The sequence below is a fragment of the Labrus mixtus genome, chromosome 1 (assembly GCF_963584025.1).
Source record: "Labrus mixtus chromosome 1, fLabMix1.1, whole genome shotgun sequence".
Lineage (NCBI taxonomy): Eukaryota > Metazoa > Chordata > Actinopteri > Labriformes > Labridae > Labrus > Labrus mixtus.
In genome coordinates this window covers 23698774-23721662 of record NC_083612.1, presented here as the reverse complement: position 1 = coordinate 23721662, position 22889 = coordinate 23698774, and the positions used below count along the sequence as shown (strand labels likewise).

At 40.4% G+C, this 22889-nt stretch overlaps 2 protein-coding genes and 1 long non-coding RNA gene across 8 annotated transcripts in view; all 3 read left to right on the top strand.

Moving 5' to 3' along the window:
* chd9 (chromodomain helicase DNA binding protein 9) overlaps positions 1 to 6046 on the top strand; it is a 66595-nt gene extending 60549 nt beyond the window's left edge. For 3 of the 6 annotated variants that reach the window (XM_061045946.1, XM_061045986.1, XM_061045978.1), the window contains 8 exons: positions 124 to 293; positions 529 to 759; positions 1709 to 1886; positions 2305 to 2453; positions 2592 to 2822; positions 3119 to 3268; positions 3492 to 3596; positions 3791 to 6046. In XM_061045946.1, the coding sequence (XP_060901929.1) occupies positions 124 to 293; positions 529 to 759; positions 1709 to 1886; positions 2305 to 2453; positions 2592 to 2822; positions 3119 to 3268; positions 3492 to 3596; positions 3791 to 4786 (2210 nt within the window). In that variant the 3' untranslated portion in view covers positions 4787 to 6046. The remainder of the gene's footprint in view (positions 1 to 123; positions 294 to 528; positions 760 to 1708; positions 1887 to 2304; positions 2454 to 2591; positions 2823 to 3118; positions 3269 to 3491; positions 3597 to 3790) is intronic. The other 3 variants (XM_061045969.1, XM_061045961.1, XM_061045953.1) reach the window with 3 other exon arrangements.
* Positions 6047 to 8417: 2371 nt separating this feature from the next.
* On the top strand, positions 8418 to 17624 carry LOC132979870 (retinoblastoma-like protein 2). The gene is made up of 14 exons (XM_061045706.1): positions 8418 to 9027; positions 10775 to 10839; positions 12186 to 12292; positions 12518 to 12621; positions 12819 to 12956; positions 13283 to 13447; positions 13586 to 13655; positions 13789 to 13868; positions 14661 to 14837; positions 15090 to 15161; positions 15503 to 15563; positions 15974 to 16116; positions 16261 to 16425; positions 16595 to 17624. Exons 2-14 carry the CDS (start codon positions 10781 to 10783, stop codon positions 16814 to 16816), a joined length of 1563 nt encoding a protein of 520 aa, XP_060901689.1. The 5' UTR covers positions 8418 to 9027; positions 10775 to 10780; the 3' UTR covers positions 16817 to 17624.
* A 1197-nt stretch (positions 17625 to 18821) lies between these two features.
* LOC132974811 (uncharacterized) lies at positions 18822 to 21005 on the top strand. Its single transcript, XR_009673144.1, has 2 exons — positions 18822 to 20496; positions 20804 to 21005. It is a non-coding gene; the product is annotated as an uncharacterized LOC132974811 (long non-coding RNA).
* The last annotated feature ends 1884 nt before the right edge of the window (positions 21006 to 22889 follow it).

Genomic DNA, 22889 nt, shown 5'->3' with positions numbered 1-22889 from the left:
TACCATACCATACCATATTAGAAAAGATCAGCAGAAAAACACAACATAATAACAAATTATACCCTGTCCAAGAGGTGTGCACACTATTTCTAATGTCTGTCTCTCTGTCTGTCACATTCTCAGTGCCTGCAGCAACAAAAGTAAAGGGCTTCGATGAGGACAGTGTGGCATCTCTGAGCACTACACAGGATGAAACGCAAGACACCCATGGGACTGAGAACGGCATCAACAACAACTCCTCTCATCCTTTCCAGGGAGGGGGGTACATGCTTGCTGCATCCTACTGGCCAAAGGTAAACAACTGTTGATGTGTGCAAACAAGTCATGAGTAATTTTGATAACGAAACTGATTGGTTTACAAATAATCTGAACAGCATTGTCCCTGAAGGTATTTGAATAAAATGTTCAGCTAACAGGGATTGTTTGATCTATTAAATTCTTGAGAGGTTATGAAAATAATATCCTTTCTTTTCTTTTTTATGATCCAAGTGCTTGAGTGTTCTGATAGTCTTGCTGTTGTTTCTTCAGGATCGTGTGATCATCAACCGCCTGGACAGCATCTGCCAGGCAGTGCTAAAGGGCAAGTGGCCAGGAACACGTCGTGTGTACGAGCCAGGAGGTGCAGTGGCCTCCTTTTACACCACCAAGCTGCTGGACAATGCCAACAGCCTGTGCGAGGACCCCTCTGCCTCACCACAGGGGTCAAAGGTGACCAAGCATGTTGCAGAAAACAAGGAGTTCTCAGTAAAACTCAACGATGTATGTTGATTTCTCCTTTATTCCCATCCGCCTCCCTCTGCTTCGCCCTAATCGTAGGACCCTACCACTTCTGTTGCCATGACTGGTGTTAGCTGCCGTGTTCAGCATGTTTCTCTGGTTTTCATCCTTCTTTCCTTCGGGTATGATTAGTGGTTTTGACTGCCCGGCAGGAGGAGAGATTAATTTAATAACAGCGTTCCTCTCCTTTCCCACACACTCAATTTGAATTGGGCTCTGAGGCTGTGATTACATGAGCACAAATCACTCAGTCATGAGGACATAATGAGTTCAGTTTGAAGCCTCTCTGTACTGAAGGGGTCGTGCTTATAATCTGATTGAAATGGAGACCTCGGCTGTGGGCGTTTTCTAGTTTGCATCAAGGCATGTGGCCATTAACTTGACAGGCTTCAGACTTGCTTTTGATTATTTCTTTGCTTTGGATGTTTTTCTTTTTGATCAAGATCTTTTCACAAATTATACCTTCAAACACTTGCTGCTTGTTACCTTTAAATTCCTTAACGCTGACAGCAGCTTTCGCTCTGGCATGGCTTCCCGATGCAGTCCAAACTATGACTAGACTAAACCCACTGCCCCTGCTAGTCACTGCCCTCTTCTGTGTCCATGTGTCCCAATACTACTAACAAGAAAATAACTGCAAAAATGTTCTCTTAATGTAAAACATGTTTATAAATAATCATATATTGTGAAAAATATACATTCAATGATAAAGTTTAAGTAATATAAAAAAAAAGCTTTTACTTCAATATCCATTAATCTATGGATAGATGAAAAATCAGTGAAAGATTCTTTACGCAGTAAACAGCCGGATGAGGATTATTTTTTAAATTAAATAGCACATTTCTCCTTGTTTATATCTCAATTTTGTTTTCACCCTAACGTTTTATTCCCCCAGACTTGTCTAACATATTTGTGGTGTGTGTGTGTGCAGCAGGAGGGAGGTCTTAAACTGACCTTCCAGAAACAAGGTCTACCTCTGAAGAGGCCACTGGAGTCCGAGGAAGGTCCCCAGGCCCAGCAGCAGTACCTGGCCCGGCTTCATGAGCTGCAGAGCGCCTCGGACACAGGCCTGGCAGACATCACCAAGCCTCAGTGCAGCTTCCAGACCGGTGTGTTTATTTCAAATGCAGAAAAGACCTTTACATGTACATACATCATGTGTTGACAGAAGTCCCTGCTATTTTCCTTGACGACCACTAGATTGCAGCAAAGTCAGGTTTCAGTAACTGAAAAGACTGTAAAGTTAATACTTGTCATCTTTTTGGCCATGCTAGTTTAATTTACAGATGGTAACGAAACAAAAAATGTGTGTTAAGTCTAAAATACAATATCTGACCTTTGCCATAAGTACACATCAGTAACAAGCAGCCGTGAGTAAAAAAAAAGGCCTTAATGGAATGACCCCAAAATGTAAGATATTTCCGAATGTATTCAAAAGATCCTTCCTTACGCTTAAAAATCAGTAAACATTGACAAACTAGATGGAAGCTAACAGGCTGTTTTTTTGTTTGTTTTTTTTGTTTGCAGCACCTCCAGATCTTTCCAGTCAGATGAGGCTGAATGGCGTACTGGATGGCCAGCCAGTGGTGAAGAGACGGAGGGGACGGAGAAAGAACGTGGAGGGGATGGACCTGCTCTTCATGAACAGGAGCAGAGTCCCTGCTGTTTCAGATCAGGTTAGCATCCTCTACTATTTGACTTATTTTGATTATTCAAGCAATGAATAGATAATAAGTTATTGTATACCTTAGTGTTCTGATCTGATGAGCTGTATCCTAAATAACACACCATTTTTTGTGCCTGTGTTTTTCCAGATGCCTCCAGGGTGGGGGGGTATTGGCCAGGTGGGCATGGCTGTGGCCTCAATGCCAGGCTTCAGCCAGAGCTCCAATCAGATACCAGCAGACACTGACAGCAGAGTCCCTGTCATCAACCTCAAAGATGGCACCCGGCTTGCTGGGGACGATGCTCCCAGGAGGAAAGATCTAGATCTGTGGCTCAAAGAGCACCCTGGATTTGTGGCAGACACAGGAGCCTTCATCCCTGTGAGTACTTATTTCTTATCATCACTTCACCTTAAAGGTTTCTGTAGAGTTAAAAGAAGAATGTTTTGTTAAGGTTCTGATTATTATAAAGCAAAATCACAACTATAATCTTTAGTTTTTTTGGGTGAAATTAATGTGCAGTTTTTTAAGGCAGGTACAAAACATAGCTTCCTCATGAATTCAACAACAGAGGGTTGTTTCACTTTGCAAAAGCCAGTGAACCAATCATTCTTTTGTACAGAAAATCTACAGTTCTGAGGCATTTTCTTTTATCATGAGTATCATTTCCTATCCAGGGGGTAAATAAAATGCAGATGCAGTTCCACTTCCAGGATGGTCGGCCCAAACAGAAAAGGCACCGCTGCAGGAACCCCAACAAGATCGATGTGAACAGCCTGACAGGAGAAGAAAGGGTCCAGATCATCAACAGGAGAAACGCACGCAAGGTTTGCTTTTGTTTTTGAGTGTTCCTTCAAAGACTAAGCTTCAAAACTGGGTCGTAGCTTCAGTAACAATCTGTTTGACACACTGGATACTTTTACCTTCACATTGCCCAGTGTTCTTACTGTAATAACGCCAGACAGTACTTCCTTTGCTTTTTTAGCAAGGTTCTACAGCAAGAGAAACTTTTGGTTGAAGTGTTTCATGTTGCTGTCATCTGTCATGTAGGTCGGTGGAGCATTTGCTCCTCCTCTTAAGGATCTGTGCCGCTTCCTTCAGGAGAACCCTGAGTATGGTGTCCCACCTGAGTGGGCTGATGTTGTCAAACAGTCGGTAAGTCAAAAGTATCACATCTATGTGAACATCAGGTTAACAGCTGTTCACTGTATAAGTTTTAGCTAGATGGACCTAAACAAGTCCTTCGTGTTTACTTTTTACAGCATGTGTGCTGTAATATTTGTAATGACACAGGTTTGGCTCTGATGTTTAATGATACCAACCCCATCATCTCTTCGATGTTTTTTCAGGGTTACCTCCCAGAGAGCATGTTTGACAGGATCCTAACAGGACCAATTGTTCCTGAGGAGGTGAGCAGACGTGGACGTCGACCCAAGAATCCTCTGGCCAAGGCAGCAGCGGCTGCCGCTGCGGCAGCTGCAGCTCCCAACCCTGCAGTCGCTGCACTGGGTCTGAACCCCCTTCTAGCCAATGGCCTCCTTACTGGAATGGACCTGACCAGTCTGCAGGCATTCCAGCAAAACCTCCAGAGCTTACAGTCCCTGCAGCTCACCGCGGGCCTAATGGGGCTGCCGTCTGATGCTAGCAACCTGGCTGCAAGTAACCTTGCTGCCATGTTTCCCATGATGCTCTCCGGTATGGCTGGAATCCCAAACCTCATTGGCATGAGCAGTTTGCTAGGGAAGCCTGTTCAGGAGGGCACAGGTGGCTCTGAAGAGAAGACAAAAGGAACCATCAGCAGTGTTGCAGGCGAGCCGTCAGCCTCTAAAGTCCCCTCTAACACCTCAGACACCAAAGGAGAAAGGACAGAGGGCTTGAACACAACTCCTTCCTCCACTTCCAGCTCCTCTTCCTCTGCCGGCGCCCCACAAAGTGCTTCAGCTGCCTCTGCAGCCTCCAGTCACTCACTGTCTCTTAACCCCTTGTTACTCTCCAGTATGCTTTACCCAGGGATGCTTCTCACTCCAGGCCTTAACCTTCCTGTGTCTGCCACACAGCTGCAGAGCTCAAGCAGGGAGCATGTCCTTCCTCCTGCTCCTTTTCCTCCTCAGCCTGCAGCCTCCCAGTCATTGTCACAGGAGACAGAGGTGCCAGCAGCAGAGAAGGACGGAGATGAGGATGATGAGGAGTTAGAAGAGGCTTTGGATGAAGATGAAGGAGAGGAGTCAGCAGAACAAAAAGAGAACAGTGGTCCTGAAGATTCGGGGAAAGCCAAGTCATCTTCTTCAGAGTCTGGGAGCTCTTCTTCCTCATCAGGCGATTCAGACTCCAGTGATGAGGACTGATCCTCTGAATATATAATTATAGATTTATTTATGTATTGCCTAGAAATGTATACATATATTCACATATATATGGATTTTTTCCAGCACTTATGTTGCGATTTCTTTTACATGTAAATACAAGAACTAACTAAAATGTTGTGTAATAAAGACTACAAAGACATAAAAAAAAATGAACAACTGACTTAAAGAAACTGAAATGAGATTTCAGTTCCTGTTCAATGGTACAGTCTTGTTTGAGACATTTTGCATGTCAGACTTTAGTAGATTTCTGAACTCTGTGAACTTGTACCACACCATTATGTACAATTGAAACAAAAAGGCATTATTGTAATTATGTCAGGATTTAATTTTATTAAAAAAGTGAGACTACATCAATACGCTCTTTGAGCTGTACTATTAATATATTTTGACTGTTGGGGGTTGGGAGAATGAGACTTGACAAACACTTTGGTTTTCTCTTGTAAATAAAACTTTAACAGGTTTGTTGACACTTGTGCTTTGCAGATCATACATTGGATATGTCAGCAATAACTTGGGCAGCTAATGAATGTCACTGAAGCTGTAGATTCTCTGTCTGCCATGTTCCAACCCAGTGCACAACCCAACCTCACTCACTTTCACTGTTTTTCACATCACATTGAAGAGTTTATTGTTGCATCTGTTCACATTTCCTGACGCCCCCTCTTCAACATCACTGTAATACAGAGGGGAATCTGTCAAAGTATTACGTTCTTCAAACAAACAGCATTAGCTTGAATACTTCAAAACGGATCCAAATTCAATTCTTTGCTGTTTTTTTTGTTTTTTTTAAATGTTTCAATGTTCAGGTGGATATGTCATTATGGAAACTCCTTTTCTTCACCTTAAAAACATGTCAGGCGCACTTTAGCTGCTCACAGTGAGCTTACACCCGTTCACTTACACATCTGTTGATTTTGACTACAGTGTCTCATAAACTCCTCAAGCGGAGGAGTGGTGTGGGGGGGAACAAACAACCTTTTACTGTGTGCCAAACAAACTGCCCTTTGACCATTAACAATCCAGACAGTGTTTAGAGGAAGAATTCAGGAGTCTTGATGACGTGTATATTATAACTACATCCCGCCGTATTTGACTGCATCTTACCTCGACTGTGCTAAAATGATTGGCTTCACTGTGCAGATTTACATGTGCTTGGGTGTGTCTTTTGATGTCCATGTGCAGAAAGTCTTAGTCTCTGCTCAAATGTATGTGTCGGAGGCCTTTTTTTTTTTTTTTTTTTTAACTAAGAGCTTCCACTGTGTTGACTTCTTTGGCTCAACTGCTCCTTTCACCTGGTGTCTACTGCTTCCGTAGCTTTTTCGGTCTGAATGTCGACTCTAAATGAGAGCGCCTTGCAAGCTAGTAGGAAAAACTACTGTACCAACATTTTCAATCTCAAACACTTCTCACTAGAAACATTTAGGGAATTACAGTTCATTCTGGATTATGTGTTGCATGGTCCCCCTACAACCAAAGTCTTACAATACAAACATGGCACATGCACAAAATAGTTAAAAATCTTGCCTAAGATTGAAGTGATTGTCACTGATTGCGCATTCAAGTTTACACAGTGCCAGGCTAGTTCTAGAAAAGGTGAAATGATGGCAGCTTGTGTTACTGTGAGTTCGCAGCTTGTTGTGTTTGTTTCACTTTTTTGCTTGACTGTGTTTTCAGAAATGAATGGAGCTTCATCTAGGTGTAGAAGTGCCCTTATCCTGTACCTCGCTCCATTGTTCTGCTTCCGTCTGACAAAATAACAGCTCAAATTTGTGCATTTAGTTCATCATCTCCGCTCATGTCAATGTTCAGCTGTAACCAGGATACACACAAACACTCAAGCCGAAGTACCTTTTTGTAACCTTCTCTAGCACAACAGTGCTTGCTCTAGGACTGCTGTTACACAGTGGACTGTTAGATATACTTTTTAAAATGATTTCGGAGCTTCAGGTTTCTGTTAGAACTCACAGAGCGCCCCTCAAGTGTTGGGGGAAGAAAAAACCCCACTGACTTAACTCAGTCTGTTTAGTTTCTTAAGTACTGCTGTAGCATCGTTCTGGAGTGGCTGAAGATCTCTAATGTTGCTTTTAGCAGTTTTCTTGTATGCCTGTTATTTAGACCTCTTCATGAGTTTTGCTTGCAATGCAATTGCATTTTTTTATATAATTACTCACAGTATAGTATTTTTCTATGTCTGAGCAATGTAATTAAACATGCCTCTGTCATTTTTGTATATCTGCACCCCTGCTCTCTTTAAACTCGTAGTGCCCTTATACAAACACCCAGCCATCGCTTCTTCTGCTGTAGGTGATCTGAGGACTGTTGCTTCTTTTTGTTGCCCCGCGGTGACGTGTTGATGGATTTATGACCGTGCTAAACTTCTATAGGACACAAATGGAAAAGATGGTAGATATAACATTGGACTTTCTGCTTTCATTTTTCTTCCTTTTTTTCTTATGTTGTACTGTACAAGGACTCTCAAAACATTTCAATGCTAGAGAGACAGTGTTGATTCAAACAAAAGTAAACATGACCAATATGCAAAAGGAAAGACAAAACACACTACTGCTGTACAGGGAGGTTTTCTTTCTGTTTGCATACATGTAATCACTGGGATGACAAAACTAGCATCATTGGTTTGTATTTTTATTTCAGGCTTGATTATATCCTATAAACGTCACCCTGGTCAGTTTCTGTCTTGCTTTTTTTTTTTCATTGGACAGTTGTAATATTTGCAAGATGTGGTCTGTGTAGTCAAAATAATTCTTTATGAAGTGCAGGACAACTTGTCTTAAAAAGTCATTTGTAATTTATTGGATTACTTTCTATGAAGTTCTATAGAGGAAATTGAGGTTTAATTATTTTTATTAAACATATTCTTCTGACTATCAATAAAGTGCCTTTGTCTGTTGTTTTGTCTTGGGGGGAGGGGGGGGCGGTCCTGGTCCTCCTCCTCACTGTGTTCACTATAACTTTCTTTCCTTGCTATCTGCTTTTCAATTTGGCGTCTCAAGAAAGCTGAAACTCAAAAATACTATATAGGCTTTCATTGCTTCAATTGAGGTTAGCCTACTTTAGTATTTTTTAAAGTTATTTTTTTTTTTAGCAATAGTAACAAATTACAGTACAAAACAATGACTACTCGTTACCAAAAAAAAGTAGGACAAACTAGTACTTAGACTAGCTATGGTTTCTAGACTTAATAAGCTGCTTTAACAGCTTCTAGGGCTACACTATGAGCATGCAAGTTATAAGGATGTGTTTTAAATGCTAAAAGCATTTAGAAGTAAAAAAAAAAAAAAAAAAAAAAAGATTTAAGACAACATAATAATTCACACTCAGTTGGCGGGTTTAATAATAGTACTACTCTGTCGGACAAAACGTAAATCACACATTTTTTCTTCACCAGCACCACCAGAGACGCTGCTGTTGCACAATATCTTGTTGATCATATATTATAGGCCTACACAGATAGTTCACTGACCTGTGTATTCGTCACTTTTTCCATTTCCTCTTCACACCCACACGCGGACAACAAGGGTACTCTCGGTTCCCTTAATTGCAACCAAGTGTCCTCCACTGGCCTCCTCCACTTGCACCTTAGTCCCTCCCACCAGAGATGCAAGGAAACGAAGCAGAGGAGAGAGGAATTGAGGAAACATGAGACATGAGACGTCCTTTCCTTTGTAGCGTCAGGTGAAGCGACGTCCCTTTGTGATGATGATAACAGCTGATCGTGTGATGACATGGGGGAGTTGGTATCAATGAAGTCCAATCCGCTGCAGCGGCCAATCAATGAGTGATATTGGAGAAGGGGGCGTGCATGTCAGTAAGAAGACTTCTGCAAAGTCAGCTCTCCTGTATCCTCGGTCATCGCTCCTCAGGTCTCCCTCCTCTCTCCTCTCTCCTCGATCCTCTCTCCTCCTTTCAGTCATAGGCGCTTTGGGCTGTCCTTAACATGGCGGGCCCAGAGGAGCGAGGAGCGAGGAAACGAGAAAAGAGAAATGAGATGCAGGCCAAGTCCACAGGCAAGTCTTGACTTGTCTGCCGCTGAGAGGCCGATGAAGTGAACTTTGTCTCTGCAATGACTTGAACTAGCCACACCCTGAATGCAGCGCCTCTTCGTCGCTATCAATCGGAAGTAAGAGACCTTTAAAGGGCTATTTAACTGTAAGAACCTCTATCTGGATCTTGAACTCAACAGAAGCACGATACAAATCCTGGTAAGTGATTTAAAGCATATTTAAGCGTCTATGTTTTTTGTGCTAAATTAGAAGTTCGTGTAGGAATGGAGCCAACATAGAGGAATCGTCTACATTATCCAAGAAGACTTAGTGCTGCTGTAACTTGCCATCTAAAGGTAAGCATATTAAAATAGGCTATTGCACTGTATAACACAGCTGTATCGATGCTTATAGATATCATTAGTCAATTATTAACTTGAGTGTTGCTGTTTATGTTCCTAGACTCAAAGTGAAAGTAACGGGTTGGTTCCTTTAAAAAAAAAAAAAGAGAGAGAGACTCAGATTAAAGATTTTTATCTGTTAAATCCTTTTTCAGCTTTGAGGAAATGACAGCATCGACGGCTTTAACACTGCTGTAGTGAGGATAGTAAGTATCCACATGTTCCAGAACTTTCTCTTCCTCGTGTTGACCCAGAAGTGTCTGCGCCTTTTCTCGCCGCGTTTCAATGTTTTGATTTGTCACATGACTAAATCGTTGTAAGCAAATCTTAAGTAAACCTTTCCGTTCATTACAATGTTATGTGATAACATTAAAGCCATGTCGTTTTATTTTCTTAGATCGGCTACAGAGTGAGTTTGACTACTTTTTGAAACCTTTAATCCCTTACAAGCTGCCCTGTCGCATTTATTTTATTTCAGCAGTTTGAATCATTGTTGTGGGGTTTAATATTTTACCCTTTTCGGTAGATGACTCAATTTTAAACTTCATTTAAACTCTTTGAAGTAGGCTACCTCTTAATAGAATAAAATTACTTTATTGATCCCAAACTGGGAAATTGTGGCGTTACAGCAGCAGGTTATCCAAACACACAATATGAGCAAAAAACACAATGTTAGCAAATTTAAATACAATATAATATTAAACACAAAGTAAATAAGCACTAAAAATATCAAAACTAAGAATGAGAATATATACAACCAGGATTTAACTAAGCATTACTAGTCTTAAATAGGAAAGATTAAATGTAAATGTGAAAAAACAGAGTAGTAAGTGGACAGTATTGACATAAGTTAAGGTGCATGAGTGTAGACATATTATCAGCAGAAACTATTCAATATAACGGCGAGTACACAGACAAATGAAGTGAACATGAGTGCAGGGATAATTTGTAAATTTAACATGTGCAGAACAGATTACAGTATGGAGAGACAGATATTATCATGATGACAGTTCTCTGAGCTGTTGTACAGCGTCATGGCCTTCGGTAAGAAAGATTTCCTGTATCTGTCCTTGTGACAGCAGAGTTGTCTCAGTCTGTTGGAGAAGCTGCTCCGCTGTTTGTCCAGTAGGGTGTGCAGAGGGTGATCAGGGTTATAACAGTTGTTATGTATTAGAACAGTTTGTCCAGAGTCCTCCTCTCTGTCACCACTACAAAAGAGTCCAAGTCATGCCAGTTATGTGTAATGTTTTTTGTTTCTGCTTTATTCAGTGTAGGTAACTTAGGATTGTAGCTTTGGACTGACATGTATGTTTGTTTTAATAATCTGTGACACTTTTCCTCCTCTGCATGATTCATTTTAATGCTGCAGCGAGGACACATAGTTCATAACCGGCATTTTAAATTGAATGCACTGAACAATACTCTTTTATTTGACAAAGTCAGAGCCTGCTTGAGTATTAGAACATTAATTGTTTTTAAAAGAGGAAGTGTGTGTGTGTGTGTGTGTGTGTGTGTGTGTGTGTGTGTGTGTGTGTGTGTGTGTGTGTGTAGGTGTGTTTGTGCAGGTCACCATGGCAGCCACAGGACCAGGCTGCTTTGCCCCCAGTGATTGCCTGACTGCTATTTTCAGGTTAGCGCTCATATCCTTGTATGTTTTTCTCAGTTGTATTCTGTTGTATGGGATCATAAAATGAAGATGAACATCTAGGTTCTTTTAGAGTACAGCAACTTTTCAGAGCTGCTGACACAGATTGTAACATAATAAACCACAACACTTTGACATGCATGTAAGATTTTAATATCTACCTTGAATAAAAAAGATTGCTTCTGTATTTAAAGGAGCAGTATCATGCTCATTTCAAGTTTGATGTTTTCACTCTGTGATACCTCTTTAGTAGCTTTGCATGATTTACAAATCAAAATACACCTTATTTATTTTTCACTGGTATCTGTGAGAACCTTCCATTGAACCTCTGCCCGACACAGGCGGTTTCAGCTATCAAGAAAAATCCAGTATAGCAACATGACCATACTCATGAGAGCAACCCATCCGGGTACTTTGCCCAAACGATGCCGGCCCCGCCCCTTTCTGGGTGAAATCATTCCATCTGGATGAATGGCGGCCAATGAAGTTTGGGTCATTACCGATTTAAAGGCTTAAACCGTATTTTAAAACGGCAAGTATGAGCCTAAATCCGATGACCAGTGATGTAAACATAAAAAAATATTTTGTCAACAGAGATCGGCATCGTAACACTTTCAAATAAACACAATTAAAGGTGTACACGAGTGTGTGTTCAGTCTCTCTCCGTCAAACGAGCACACGCACTGTGATCAGAGGAGTCATAAACCGACATCACACACCTGATGAGTCATTATTAACTGTGTTACTCGAGAGGGGTCTTTACTTTTCATATTATTTCTTTGTAATAGTTTCTAACAGTGTTCGTAGCTGTAATGGAGAGGTTATAGACGTTTAGTTTAGAGAGAAAAACAGACATAAACTCTGAGTTATCAGCTGATTTAGAAAAGAATAAGATACGTAAAGTCATCTGGATGAAATTAAAACCTTTTGTATTCATACGTGAGTGTAAATAAATACGAGACGAGGATGTGTTATATCGAGCTAGCAAACCTTTTATTTTGACATTGATTTTTTTAGTTAGAGGATAGTGTTCCTTAGTTTAGAGACATTTCCATCAACATGTTTATGTGACGTGACGGTTGAAACGTTGTTAATACGTTAGTGAATGTGTGAAGTGTTTCAGTAAAAACACCCACAACGAGGATTGCAATGAGAACTTCTGACAGGGTTTCTGTGTACTTTTTAAATTATTTGAATGAGCTTTCTAAAAAAACCTTTGTTAGGCATGTTTTTTTTTTTAAATTTTTAATTCCAGGTATTTTCCAACCAATATCCCCTGCTAATTTAACTGCTGCGCTTTTGTACTCACTTTTATGATTCCTTTAAATCAGGGAGTGCTCCAGAGATCCAACCGAGGTGATTAGGACCCGACTGAGAAGGTTGTTAAACACATTTCTTCAGCACCACAGGAACGTTGCAGGAAACGAGGGGACCAACGGTATGTTTTATTTAATTCTCCAAAAACAGTTGAGACATGTGATCGAGCTGCTCTCTAAACCATCAGAGGCAACATAACTCTCTGAGCGCAGCAGGGAACAACTTCCGGGTAACATCAGTGTTAGTGAGGGTTGTTTCTTTTCTTTTTAAGGCATGTCATATATTTTGGAATAAATCTATTGTTGTTTATACTTTTCACTTCTAATCTGGGTGATATTTCTCTCAGAGTTGGCAGGTAGGTGCTGCCACCAAGCTGGGATTTGGTATTACCGCATCCTGGAGAAGAACGCCATTCGAGAGAGGAAAAGGCTGGGCATCACTGACATTTCAGTGAGTGTACTGTCCTCTTGTGGCTAAAACCAGAACTGCAGTCTAGCAAACTCAATTATTGACACTACATGCACTGTTTGAGCAGTGACAAGAGATACCCAATACTGCATGTTACATTACGTGTTCAGGCTTTTTGTTGCCGTTACAATCAAATATTTTTGAATGTTTCATTATGATGACTTTTGTTTTTGTTACAGAGCATCTTGAACAATGAACTGTACCAGTGCTGTCTGGTGGCCTGTTGTCTGGAGATGGCCAAATCATCCAACAACCTACCATGTGACTTCCCTCTGCTTCTTCAGATCTTCAGACTGGCACCATACCACTTTAGAAAGGTTTGTTAAACTTTCCTCATAAATGTTTGCTTACAATAGCTGTGTACACAGATATTTGTTGATATTTTATTTACATTGATAACATTTTCATATACATACTTTAGTATTTTTCCTTCTTAGAATATAATATGTAGACAGATCTCAACCCCAAATAACTGTCAAATACCAACACCACATTCCCAACACAACCAAAAATAATATGTTGTCTGCGTTGTCTTGGGATGCAAAAGTGTGTAAAGATTTACATTGAAGTGAAACATCCACGATTACTCTTAACTTTGAGCAAACCTCCCTCCTTCCATGTTGTTTCCCTTTTGGTCTGACAGGTGATAGAGCCGGTTCTGCAAGTAAGAGACGGCCTGTCTCGTACTGTCTACAGACACCTCGCTCAAATGAATGAGAAAATCCTGGAGAGCTTGGCCTGGACCAGCGACTCACCTCTGTGGGAGGACATCAGAGCCAATGGTGGCCGTCTGCCTACCTGCCAACAGGTTGACACCCTTAATCTTGCGTCGCTTGGGAAAAAATAAGATTGAAACATTTTATTTGACTGAACAAATCATTGATGATTATCTAAGCATCAAATGTACATGATGTAGTTTTAAATGGAGTCTTTGTTTGGCATGCAGGTGATGCCTCCTAACAGTCTTGAAGACCCGAGCAGGACTGTTTTGCAACCTGATGAAAACCTACCAGGAGGTACGATGCTGATACAACATATTAAAGCCACTTTTTGGTCACAGTTTTTTAATTTCTATGCAGACATTGCTTCATTTAATACACTCGCTTGATGCATACTGTATACTGACTGATCAGTTCTGTTTTTCATCAGTGCCTGCAAACCACGATCAACAGCCTTCAGCTGAAGACAGACCACCAATAGGCATGTCTTTGTCTGTGTTTGCTCGAAAGGTAAATCAATCAAACAAACTAGTGTGCAAAGTGATTGGAGATTTTTCATGATTAAATGTGGAATTAAGATTTCGGTATCACCTGTTATTTGACTTGTCCATTTGTGTCCTATAACTCTGTCACAGCACCCTGCAGCAGAGTTCTTTTAGTGCTGTACTGTCTATTATTGTCTGAATTGTTTTTGCTTGCATGGACAGAGCCTGCAGAACAAATATACAATTGCATTGTGTTTGTATGTGTTTGACAAACAGTCAGTCCCACCACTGTCTGATAACAAAATTATTTTCCTGGGGTAAAAATGCTGGGGCCCTTAGGTTTCCCCAACAGATATCCAGTAAATATACGTACAGGACAAGCCTTCCACCTCTGTGTCCTGGTCAGTGTTTGAAGTCTGACCAGCAGAATGAGGCAGTCAAATGAGTTGAAGTTAAGAAATGACTTCTCGGGCCACTGTCTGTAAAAAGATATCTGCATATAAATGCCTTTACATTAAGGTTTGGGTTATGAGATGGCATTTTGGCTGATGGCTTCAACCTCTGCTGCTCTCCACAAGGACTTTTCTTCCTTCATACAACCAATCTTGACCCTCACCAATGATGTTGTATTCATTGGCAAATATATGTTTTTAATGATTTATTTGAAGCGTTCCCAGCTGAAAGTTTCAGCCCTACTAAAGTTGTATAGTATCATAGCTTTCTTTTGAATAAACTTATCATGTCTGTATCTTCTGAATCATGGGCCGTCATGTTATGTTTAGTGTGTTGTTGTTTTTTTTCCCCCTCTTTGCCTTAGGTTTACATGTTGATGAGCTCAAGGCTGAAGGATATTTGTTCCAAACTGGGCCTTTCTGATGAGCTGCGCTTGAAGATCTGGACCTGTTTTGAGCACTCTGTGGTCCACTTCACTGACGTCATGGCAGACCGTCACCTGGACCAACTGTTCATGTGTGCCGTCTACATCATTGCTAAGGTGGGCTGAAACATTATCAGAGGGACAAATCCTTGCTACTCTATTTCACTTTCTTTTCTCAAAAGGAGAATAGTGTAACTTAGTTCAAATGTTTGCATTGAAAACAACAGCAGTTATCATGTACCGGAATACTAATGTATTAGCAATGGCATCTTGTTATTAAAGATGATTGTACAGGGTGTGACACCTTTGCGTAAAAATGAATGTAAAAGAACCTGCAAAAAAATGAACAAATTAAATTTGCATTTACAGATTACCTGTATGGATTTACCCTTCAAACGCATAATTGTGTGCTACATGTCTCTGCCACTTGCCAGCAGAAATGTAAGTTGTTGTTTTTTTATATTTTGTTATATCTGACATCAACATTGACTTTGAAATGTAACGAAAATGTAAAACCCAGTGCCATTCACCTCACAATAAATCTTGACATGTTTGCTCCATAGAAAAGTTCCCTGTGGATGAAACATGTCAGGATTCTGGATCTTTTAAGTATGATAGTTATGGCTATGGAAATGAAAAGCTTTATTTAAAGCCATTTAAAAAGTGAGTGTAAAAAGTATACGCGTGATCAACATGTAAGTCATGTTTTTAAAGCGGGCTGTTTTGTGTTTGCTTTGTTATAGTTTTGTGTATGACTGAACACCGACATTTTCTGTTCTCAGGTCTATAAAGATGTGCTGATTTCCGGAAGAAACACAGAGAATTCTCCAATTGGGAATAACAGTAAGAAACACTTTAGTATAAATGTTATTAACTAAATATTGGATCTGTTAACCTGTATAAACAGTAAAGTCTTAGAAACGTCCCTCATTTCCCGGCGATGTATCAGTCCCAATGTTTTATATGGGACTCCTGCAATACACTTTATTTGATGAACAATGTTTTGATTTGGAGGCAGAATATCTTTGGATACTATCTGGCTCCACCATGTTTCCTGTACTCCTGTATTTCAGTTTGAGCTGGAGATGTACAGTATAAGGATGCATGGTTAAAAAAAAAAAAAGTAAAAATTCAGAGGCATGTGGTAAAACATTACCACAAGTTTTTAACCACATTGTATTATCTGCTTCATATTGGTGATAAAAGAAGAGACAAACTGTAATATTCACTCTTCTTTCTATTGTTGATTCCAGACCCCTCTCTGACCCCTCACACACCATCAGCACATTATCCAGCACCACGTCAAGAGGACAGGGGAAACCTCATTAACTTTTACAACCAAGTCTACATGCCAAAGATGAAAGACTTGGCCATGCAGTTTGCCCCACCTCCTGGCGTAAGTAAAGTTGCTACATTGGACAAACTGAACAAGAGAACAATTTAAAAAGCTGAGGTCATGAAAAAACAAATGAATGTAAATTAAAAATGTTGTAATACACTGTGGATTAAGATTGCTATTTTTCTGTAACTCCAATTGTAGGTTAGCACTCCCCCCTTGACCTTACTTCCCCAGCAGTACAGAGCATCTCCTCACAGATACAGACCGTCAAGCAGTCACAACATCTACATTTCACAGTACAACAGAGAAGCGGCTCCCCAACGGGCACCTGGACTCACCTACACCTTCAACTCAGACAACTCTGAGGTCTGAGCACAAACTGCTATAGACCTTAAGTCATCAATTTGTCACATTCAATCAGATGTTTCTGCTTGTATACTGTGCAGATTCAGTGTAATGGATACTAGAGCTTCAATAATGGATCAAGACATTAATTCACTGTTTAATAATTCTGCAAATATCCCTGTTTCCACAGCGTCTGCATCACATCAATAACGTGGTCTCAGGCAGGATCCCCAGCAGGCGGCCACATGTTGCTTCCTCAATGAATGGAGCAGAGGAGGTAGAAGGAGATGATGGTCCTCCTATAAGGAGGCGTCGTTTGGACCGTCCGTCAGCCTTTCACAGGCGACTGAGGGATGTGGTGAATGATCGAGTGGCAGGAAGAGACCAAGGCCAACCACCTGCACTAGAGTAGATGTGATCATGCCATATTTAAAGAAAAAAATCAAGCATCAAGTAATTTGGTTTCTTTGAAGGTACCTTTTAAAAATTTCTTCAGGCTAAATTATTTCACAAAAATCAGTGTTGTCTGCGCTCTGAGCTTAATGCTATCCTTTCTTTGCACTGCACTTTTTCTGACACCAACTCTCGGTGTTCTTTTCATTAGTTAGCACTCAGCTCTTTGACCACCAAAGCTTATAGGTTGTGGTCGACTTGGGCAGCACCTGCAGTGGAACTGTACGAAGATGTTTGAATCAAGGAAATGTTTACTGCCCTTTGGATGAATCCGGTTTAAAAGGGGAGGGAGGTAACAAAGTGTGCTGCACTTAAAAGTGAAGGACAAACTCGTCCCAGGATTGTCAAGCCCCTCACAGCATGAACTGGACTGATTATATGTCCAGTTTCAAAATAATTTCTTGTCCTGTTTAATGATGTAGGATTCAGAATACTGATTCCTTTAAGGATTTTACTATTCACTTTTAAGTGCAATATTTTTTGTGCTTCAATCCATTTTTAATGCTTTTAAAAAAAAAAAAAAAAGGGGAAACTAAATTTTTCTAATTTCTTAAACAAATGTAATCTTTTTCACTATATTTATATTTATAACAAATATTTATAACAAAAGAAGCATTCTTTTGCTTTCAGAAGTCTATTGATGTCTTTTAATATGTCTGAGTTTCTTAAAAGCAATCAGTGTTGCATATACATGAACGTGCATTTATTTAAAACTGTCATGTATTCGTATCTCTATTACATCCTCTTTCAATAAAAGATTGTCTTTATTCATGTGTTCAATGTTACAATTCACTTAATGATGTACATCAGAGATTAAGTACAACAACAATCCATTCATACACTGCCAGCGAAGCAATGCAGGGTTAGGTGTCTTGCCCAAGGAGGGGCAAGGGGATTGAACCCTTGACCTACTGGTTGAGAGGCGACAACTCTACCAACTGAGCCACAGCCGCCGCTCATGTGTTGACTCATCAAAGACATAAACCCCAGAGACTGGTTGTTTTGGTTTGTTTCATGACTTTTTTCAGGAAACTGGTTTACACTCAGAGTCATGGCTTCACTCTTCTGTGCTTCTTCTATGAGAGCAATGCTATCTACCTTAAGTACATTTTAATTACCAAGCGGCTTTATTACAGTTTTTTACAATTGCTATGACAATTTTTTTCAATACTTTTAACAATTTTCCTAAACTCTTAACATACCAAGACACCTAAAACACACAATTGTCAAAACAGTTAATTTCATGCTCTAAACAACCCATTGTAAACTAAACTCTTCACACTAATTTTCAAAATACAATAATACACAGACACAATACACCATGTCCACCAAAACACTGTAAACATGTCTCAAGATCAGAAAATCTTCCAAAACACTAACACATGTCGTCTTCCAACATGAACATTTAGTCAATCATAGCACATTGTCATAAAAAAACACTGCATTACTTAAATGTGTCGGGTCTGCCCTTAAATAGACGGTACACTGTGTTGATCATAGATTGTGTTTAGCACTGCATTTTCTTTTGAAGCCTCTCTACATTTCTGTTTTGTGAATGTACGGTTTATGAAAAAAAGAAGACAGACAGAGTTGCTGCAGTAAATGTAGTGCAGTTATTTCATTGTCAGCAATCACCATGTTGATAATGGCAAGTTCCTGTTCTTCATTTGCAGTACAGTAGGTGCTTTCCTCTGCCCCCTGAGGGAGGTAGACGTTGAATCCTTAGAGAGACAAAATACAGTTACATATCAGAAACCGGAGGCTAATACAAGGTAAAAATGATTTACACATTGTAGTAGGATAAGCCATTACACAATATCCTACCTGTTGGTTTCTTGAAAAATCCAGACAATGGATGCCACTGTGTCCCGGCTGAAATTTGGCTGTACTCGTTCACCAGCCATTCTGTATGACAACCCGTGGTTTATGACATGGTTTATGATAGAAGCTCTTACAGTATTTCATCAGTTACCCCGGCTCTGGCCATTCTTTGAGCGCCACCACGCATTCTAACTCCTCTCCCTCTACCTTGTCCTCGTCCAGGCATTCCTCTCCCTTGCCGTTGTCCCCCTCCTCTCCCATGTCCTGGTACTCGTCTGCACTTGACACCATGGACACTTTACGCGCTGACACTTTACTCATTACACTGTTTACATTTTCTACATTTTCTACATTTTGAATATTTATACTTTTCTTTTTTTTGGATCTTATCTTACAGCATATTTCTACATTTACTGTATGTGTATTACTGCAGTAATTTTTGAGTGTTTATTGTATGGCCTTGCGGAACAGTCTTTACATTTCACTGCACATCTGCTGAGCATGTGACAAATCTTGAATCTTCCTTCCTTCCTTGTCCTGGTACTCAGTCTTCCTCTCCCTCATGCAGGCATTGTATTTACTTTCTTTATGTTGCTCTATATTGTTCCTTTTCCACACAAGATCAGCCCAAAGAGGTCCTTTTTTACTGTATAACATGTGAAAGAACCTCAACACCTGAGTGTGTTCCTATGGGATTCAGCTGTGATTGATCTTTTTGTATAACTTCAATCAGCTGTTTCTCAGTAGCAATGGAAAAAAAAATACAGGGGATATATACAGTAATGGGTGCAGGGCCAAATGTCTCTGGATGCTACAACCAATCAGAGCACAGAGATTTGTGACAGCAGGAGGCCGATTGACTTCATCAGTACAGTCGTTTTATCTTCTGATTTTTATGGCTGACATCTATGAATCAACGTATGTCCAGTTTGATTAACACTGACGCAATGGCAGAGTGGCAGCCATCTTGGTTTATCTGAATCCGTTTGAATAAAAACCTGTCTAAACCAGTGAGGGGCGAGTCAGACTAGATCAGGTGGGTTACAGGTTTTATCTAGTGAATAAACAGAAAGTGACACTAAGGCTATATTTACCATAGTGTGATTTTATGATCAAGTACCATTGGTGTGGTCTCCATCATATAAAGCAGTGTATCTACCGAATCAATAATTACAGATTTTGTTCCCCCTTTACGTTCTCCCAGAGACAGAAAAGCTGTAAATAAGAATCTGCTCTCTCTCCGCCATAACTGACTTGATGGAAATAATTTCACTTCTTCTTTTACTTCTGACTGAGAGAAAGCACCAACTCAGCGACTCTGCTTGCCCTGGGATTGGCACACAACCCTTGTCAGTGTTTATCAGTAACTATGTTTTGGCTATCTACAGAGTTAATGCTACACCAGTGTTGCTTAGGAGGTAATAATGGCTCACAGCAAAAGGCCTGTAAATTAAAACCATACACACAGAGTCAGGTACCCAAACTTAACAGGAAGTCTTCAGGTTGCCATAGAGAACAAAGGCACTAAACCCAAAACAAGTATACGACAAGTGTTTGAACAATCTATTCACCTCTGGAGTCCCAACAGCAGAGCAGCACACTGTGAGGTCTTGTGTTTTGACAAAATCATGGGTTGCAACACGAGCAGCGGCAGCGCGGTGGTGGATCCCTCTGAGAAGCCAGAGGAGAGACCAAAGACAGCTGCTTCAACCAAGGAGGCGTCTACAGAGGAAACGAATGGAACAACGGTCGAAGACAGGGATGAAAAAACGGAAAGTTCCAGCTGATCTTCAAACCTCATTGTGAGCTATTCTCAAAGTAAGAAGTACATACAGTAGATCGCCTGGAAATTGTGGTTTTGGTTCTAAAATATCTAAAGTTTACATGAACAATGTTTTCCCATTTTTTCCTTTCAGTCGACTATGTCCTTTTGCTGTTTTCAATTGTATCAATGGAACAAGGTTAAAGTACCTAACCACAAAGCAAGCAATTTATGACCAACACATTGGGGTCACTTTGATACAATCACCTCTATAACCTGACCGCCATGTCTTTTCTGAGGCTATTTGACATGACAAATGAGCTGTGTGGTGACTGAGACAGGCTGTGTGTGTCTGTGTTGCAGTGTGTACAGATTGGCCTGTCAGGGGTGAAGGAGGGCCTGTCAGCAGGAGGAGGAGGAGGAGGCAATGCTGCACTACTGTCCATCAACCTTTGTGTCATCTGGGCCAGCAACACACACAAATACACACACTTCTGAATACATACAGCTCCTGTGTTCACAATGCTTAAACTTTTTGTGTGATAAATACACTAGTCAAATACCATGTTGTGTTTGTATTTGTAACTGTGCTTTATTTTAATTGTCTTCATCATTTATTAAGATTCTGAAGGCCCCAAGAAGGCTCAAGCAGTAACCCTTTAAGACAGTCATCTTGTGTTTCAGCTGTGAATTTCTCGCAGCTTTCCAACATGCTCTGCGTACCAGAAGGCTGCTCATTCCAACAGTCAGACACAGTGAGAGCTCAACACAGCAAAATAATGACATGCTTGCCAAGTGTTGGGTTAAAGAAATATTCCTGTTCTTTCCGGTCTCTGCCACCAGGGGGCATGCAGGATCACAAACCGAGTTATCTCCTTCGCCACAAGAGGGCAGAAGTGATCTTTCCCCAATGCGCTAAGACATCTGAGGCCGGCTCCATTTGCTGAAGACACTTAATCTGAAATATTGGTTGTAAGTTTATTACCTGCTGGAGAATGGAGTTGGAATGGAATAGCTATTTCACAAAGACATATCAAAAATACCCATCTCAGAGGCAGTGGGAAATTACATGAAAATATTACCATTATACAAATGGAAAGAGTGATTGAATAATGTGCTGGAGAAGATAAATGAAAAGCACTTTGTTGGAAAACGTGGTACTAAATAGGTTTTTAATTTCAGTAGAGGGATAAAAGACGGCGATTTTTAGCCCATTTCACTGCCAATTGATTAGTGGTTCCACATCTGCAGATAGAGAAGAGGCCTTATCGTCTCATTATCAGTTAATTAATATGCATGCACACATGCCAATTATCTTTCCCTCTGACATTAAGCAAAAATGAGACATTGATGTTTTAATGGTGCCAGAATGAATATCTCCTCTGTTGCTTTAAAGACAAGGCACACACATTGATTGACAAAGCCGGGAAATGTTAACAGAGACAATTGAATTAAGAGCAACATGAGACACTTGATTGGCTGTTTATTTCCAGGCGCTGAAATCCTGCGATCTAGCAGAGTTTCATTTTGGTGAACTCTCTCTTGAAATATAGAAAAAGGGCAAATCTTATAGAGCAGTTTAAGTACATATGTAAGGCTACTACTGAGAATCCATTTTGGAAACGTTTTATTTGAAGGACATGCAGAGCAGCGAGCTATTAAATTTTCCACTGTGCCATGACTATTAAAGGACCCAAGGCCACACCAAGTGAAGCAAACCCAAGATGAAAGTTATATTAATCATTATTCGGTTAACTGTACTGTGTGCGCTGAATTTATGTTCATGAGTCACAGGCCAGTGTTATGTGCCAGTGAAATAGGCAATATTATGGAAGGGAGCACTATTGACATTTTTCATTTCTGCATAAATGCTTCTGGTTGCGCATTATGCCCAAGGCTGTTAGAATCTCTCCCTCTCTTTTCTATCCGTGCTCTTAAAGTTCAATGCGACTATATGTTATGATGTTGGAGTGATTCTGTACAATAAAAAAATAAGAGAAAAAGAAGCAGATAAAGCTCTCCCGGCTAAATCCAAACCCAGGATCCATGCAGTTCCCACACATAAAACATCACAGAGGACAAACTCGTGCCACTGGAGGCAGCTGCTCACAGGATTGTGCCAAAAAAAGAGGGCAAACAGAAAATGAGAAGGGTAACTAAAGGAAAAAGAAAACTCTCCGGGGTGTAATCTCCTTACTCAGTAATGGACCATTTATATGATGTGTATAATAGGCTGCCACAAATATTCACAAGCAGTGGTCTTATTTTCAGCCAGCTTCTCTTTAAAGATATGTTCTTCACAGGGTATCTTTTGTGAATATATGATCAGAGGCCCGACAGCCTGGGTCTTTAATCTTACACTGGCCTTGAAGAATGTCACTGATTCCAACACCCTCTCCTATCCTCCTCATCCTCCTCCTCCTCCTCCTTTACCCCCACCAACACTACC